Source organism: Vanellus vanellus, assembly GCF_965231255.1.
Source record: "Vanellus vanellus genome assembly, chromosome: 32".
NCBI classification, from domain to species: Eukaryota; Metazoa; Chordata; class Aves; order Charadriiformes; family Charadriidae; genus Vanellus; species Vanellus vanellus.
Genome location: NC_138937.1, coordinates 334,897 through 339,765, shown reverse-complemented (window position 1 = coordinate 339,765; position 4,869 = coordinate 334,897). Strand labels below are relative to the sequence as shown.

The 4,869-nt window shown below is 53.3% G+C and overlaps 1 protein-coding gene across 1 annotated transcript; it reads left to right on the top strand.

Annotated features, from left to right (window-relative positions):
• Nucleotides 1-3,348: 3,348 nt before the first annotated feature.
• LOC309682781 (uncharacterized protein) lies at nucleotides 3,349-4,398 on the top strand (the record flags this gene model as incomplete). The annotated part of the gene is made up of 1 exon (XM_082496898.1): nucleotides 3,349-4,398. The coding sequence occupies one exon, from the start codon at nucleotides 3,349-3,351 to the stop codon at nucleotides 4,396-4,398; it is 1,050 nt and encodes a 349-aa protein (XP_082353024.1).
• Between the last annotated feature and the right edge of the window lie 471 nt (nucleotides 4,399-4,869).

Sequence of the window (4,869 nt, the reverse complement as noted above, 5' to 3'; positions counted from 1 at the left end):
TGGGGGGGGTCAGTGCCCCCACCCCTATGGGAGCCCTTTTTTGGGGGGGGGGTCTGTGCCGCCAGCCCTATGGGAGCCCTTTTTTGGGGGGGGTCAGTGCCCCCAGCCCTATGGGAGCCCTTTTTTTGGGGGGGTCAGTGCCCCCACCCCTACGGGAGCCCTTTTTTGGGGGGGGCGTCTGTGCCCCCACCCCTATGGGAGCCCTTTTTTTGGGGGGGGGTCTGTGCCCCCACCCCTATGGGAGCCCTTTTTTTGGGGGGGTCAGTGCCCCCACCCCTATGGGAGCCCTTTTTTGGGGGGGGTCTGTGCCCCCAGCCCTATGGGAGTCCTTTTTTTGGGGGGGTCAGTGCCCCCAGCCCTATGGGAGCCCTTTTTTTGGGGGGGGTCTGTGCCCCCAGCCCTATGGGAGCCCTTTTTTTGGGGGGGGTCTGTGCCCCCAGCCCTATGGGAGCCCTGTTTTGGGGGGGGGTCAGTGCCCCCACCCCTACGGGAGCCCTTTATTTGGGGGGCGTCTGTGCCCCCACCCCTATGGGAGCCCTTTTTTTTGGGGGGGGGGGTCTGTGCCCCCAGCCGTATGGGAGCCCTGTTTTGGGGGGGGGGGTCAGTGCCCCCAGCCATATGGGAGCCCTTTTTTGGGGGGGGTCCGTGCCCCCACCCCTATGGGAGCCCTTTTTTTTGGGGGGGTCTGTGCCCCCAGCCATATGGGAGCCCTTTTCTTGGTGTTTTGGAGGCTTTTGGGCTGTATCTTGGTGTTTTGGATAGTTTTGGGGCTGTATCTTGGTGTTTCGGAGGGGGTTTAGGCTGTATTTTGGTGTTTCAGAAGGTTTTTGGGCTGTATTTTCATGTTTTGGAGGGGTTTGGGGGCTGTATCTTGGTGTTTCGGAGGGGTTTTGGGCTGTATTTTGGTGTTTCGGAGGGTTTTGGGGCTGTATCTTGGTCTTTTGGATGGTTTGGGGGCTGTATTTTGGTGTTTCAGAGGGGTTTTAGGCTGTATCTTGGTCTTTTGGAGGGGTTTTAGGCTGTGTCTTGGTGTTTTGGAGGATTTTATGGGCTGTATCTTGGTGTTTCTGAGGGTTTGGGGGCTGTATCTTGTTGTTGTGGATGGTTTGGGGGCTGTATTTTGGTTTTTTGGAGGGGTTTTAGGATGTATTTTGGTGTTTCAGAAGGGTTTTGGGCTGTATTTTCGTGTTTTGGAGGGGTTTGGGGGCTGTATCTTGGTGTTGTGGATGGTTTTGGGCTGTATTTTGGTGTTTCGGAGGGTTTTGGGGCTGTATCTTGGTCTTTTGGATGGTTTGGGAGCTGTATTTTGGTGTTTCAGAGGGGTTTTAGGCTGTATCTTGGTCTTTTGGAGGGGTTTTAGGCTGTGTCTTGGTGTTTTGGAGGATTTTATGGGCTGTATCTTGGTGTTTCTGAGGGTTTGGGGGCTGTATCTTGGTGTTTTGGATGGTTTGGGGGCTGTATTTTGGTGTTTCAGAGGGGTTTTAGGCTGTATCTTGGTCTTTTGGAGGGGTTTTAGGCTGTGTCTTGGTGTTTTGGAGGATTTTATGGGCTGTATCTTGGTGTTTCTGAGGGTTTGGGGGCTGTATCTTGTTGTTGTGGATGGTTTTGGGGCTGTATTTTGGTTTTTTGGAGGGGTTTTAGGATATATTTTGGTGTTTCAGAAGGGTTTTGGGCTGTATTTTCGAGTTTTGGAGGGGTTTGGGGGCTGTATCTTGGTGTTGTGGATGGTTTGGGGGCTGTATCTTGGTGTTTCGGAGGGGTTTTGGGCTGTATTTTGGTGTTTCGGAGGGTTTTGGGGCTGTATCTTGGTCTTTTGGATGGTTTGGGGGCTGTATTTTGGTGTTTCAGAGGGGTTTTAGGCTGTATCTTGGTCTTTTGGAGGGGTTTTAGGCTGTGTCTTGGTGTTTTGGAGGATTTTATGGGCTGTATCTTGGTGTTTCTGAGGGTTTGGGGGCTGTATCTTGGTGTTGTGGATGGTTTGGGGGCTGTATTTTGGTTTTTTGGAGGGGTTTTAGGATGTATTTTGGTGTTTCAGAAGGGTTTTGGGCTGTATTTTCGAGTTTTGGAGGGGTTTGGGGGCTGTATCTTGGTGTTGTGGATGGTTTTGGGCTGTATTTTGGTGTTTCGGAGGGTTTTGGGGCTGTATCTTGGTCTTTTGGATGGTTTGGGAGCTGTATTTTGGTGTTTCAGAGGGGTTTTAGGCTGTATCTTGGTCTTTTGGAGGGGTTTTAGGCTGTGTCTTGGTGTTTTGGAGGATTTTATGGGCTGTATCTTGGTGTTTCTGAGGGTTTGGGGGCTGTATCTTGTTGTTGTGGATGGTTTTGGGGCTGTATTTTGGTTTTTTGGAGGGGTTTTAGGATATATTTTGGTGTTTCAGAAGGGTTTTGGGCTGTATTTTCGAGTTTTGGAGGGGTTTGGGGGCTGTATCTTGGTGTTGTGGATGGTTTGGGGGCTGTATCTTGGTGTTTTGGAGGGGTTTTGGGCTGTATTTTGGTGTTTCGGAGGGTTTTGGGGCTGTATCTTGGTCTTTTGGATGGTTTGGGAGCTGTATTTTGGTGTTTCAGAGGGGTTTTAGGCTGTATCTTGGTCTTTTGGAGGGGTTTTAGGCTGTGTCTTGGTGTTTTGGAGGATTTTATGGGCTGTATCTTGGTGTTTCTGAGGGTTTGGGGGCTGTATCTTGGTGTTGTGGATGGTTTGGGGGCTGTATTTTGGTGTTTCGAAGGGGGTTTAGGCTGTATTTTGGTGTTTCAGAAGGTTTTTGGGCTGTATTTTCGTGTTTTGGAGGCGTTTGGGGGCTGTATTTTGGTGTTTTGGTGGGGTTTGGGGCTGCATCTCGGTGTTTTGGAGGGTTTTATGGGCTGTATCTCGGTCTTTCGGAAGGTCTTTAGGCTGTATCTCGGTGTTTTGGAAGGGTTTTTGAGTTGTATCTTTGCGTTTTGGAGGGTTTGTGGGCTCTATCTTGAGGGGTTTTACGGACACAAGATGTTGCTGGTGTCCTACCCGTTGACTTCCCAGAAGGGATGAACTTGGGCAGGAGCGACCCAACCCACAAACCAGGGAACGCGCTCGCAGCTTGTTCATGTTTTTTTTCCCCCCTCCCCCCCCCCCAAAACCCCCCAGGATTTCCCATTCCCCAAACTTGGCCAGATCGAGGAGGAGGCTGCGAGGAAGAGGAGATGCTCCGAGATCCCCAGGCAGGTGAGGAGGAATTCACTTGACCTTTCATCCTCTCTTCTCCTCCACCTTCCAGCCGAGCATCGCTTCAGGCTGTGGGACAGCCCCGTTGCTGGTGTTGACCTCCCGGAGAGGGATCCGGGAGGATCTCCTTCCCCTTTCCCTCTGGGACGGATGCAAATCCCTTTCCTCTCCTTGTTTCTTCCTCCAGCGGGCGATGAGGTGGGGACGGAGAACACGGAGGACAAACCCCACCGGCAGAACTTGGTGGAAGAAGCTGTTTTGAAGGGCTCCGTGGAACAGGAGGTCAACGGGGAGGAAAAGCCGCGGAGATGCCCCACGGGGAGAGGTTGTAAACCCACCCCACGAAACTCGGAGGAGGAAAGACCGACCATCTGCGAGGAGTGCGGCCGGAGCTTCAGCCGGAGCTCCAACCTGGTGGTGCACCAGCGGTTGCACGCCGGCGAGAAGCCCTACAAGTGCTTGGAGTGCGGGAAGAGCTTCAGCCGGAGCTCCCATCTCATCACCCATCAACGTCTACACACCGGGGAGAAGCCCTACAAGTGTCCCGACTGCGGCAAGAGCTTCAGCGACAGCTCCACCCTCATCACCCACCAACGCTTGCACACCGGCGAAAAGCCCTACAAATGTCCCGATTGCGGGAAGGGCTTCAACCAGAGCTCCAACCTCACGTCCCACCAACGCACCCACACCGGGGAGAGACCCTACAAGTGCCCCGAGTGCGGGAAGAGCTTCAGCGTCAGCTCCTACCTGATCCGCCACCAGAAGATCCACACCGGGGAGAGACCTTATAAGTGCGAGGAGTGCGAGAAGACGTTCAGCCAGAGCTCCAGCCTCATCATCCACCAGCGCGTCCACACTGGGGAGAAGCCCTACAGGTGCGTTGACTGCGGGAAGTGGTTTAGGAACAGCTCGGACCTCATCAGGCATCAGCGGACACATACAGGTGAGAGACCCTACCGCTGCCCCGACTGTGGGAAGAGCTTCAACCGCAGCTCCAACCTGATGACCCACCAACGCATCCACACCGGGGAGAAGCCCTACGAGTGTCCCGAGTGCGGTCGGAGCTTCACCGTAAGTTCTGCTTTGATTAAACACCAAAGGACCCACCGGGAAGAGAAGCCCTATGAGTGCCCCGATTGTGGGAAGAGCTTTATCCGCTGTTCGAACTTCATTACCCATCGGAGGACCCACGTTGGGTAGAGGCCTGGTCACCCACCTTGGGTAGAGACCTGGCTGGGGGTCCAAATGTCTTCCCATGGATGAACGTGGGTAGGAACGTCCATTTGCTGAGGTGGGCTCAGCTGTTGGACATAGACTGACGGAGAAATCCATTAGGAAGAGTGGACTCATCGGCTTTAGACCCCAAAAAGTCACACCTGCTCGGTCCCGTACTTTCTTCTGGTGGCATCAAGCAACACCAGATGGATCACGGGCTTCTCCCACAGCCAACCGGTGGATGGATTTGGGCACAGACTGAGATTTTGAAGACACTGCTTGGGACTCAGCTTCTTCAGGAAGGAAGAAACGGAGTGGAAATGGTCCCACGACTGTGTTGGGACCCACCAGGCGAAGTTCTTCCTCATTTACAGGTTATTTTTTCCTTCACGTCATATTCGGTGGCACGGTGCAACCTCTGTCCTGCCCATCTATTCATCTTTGGATGAATAAACT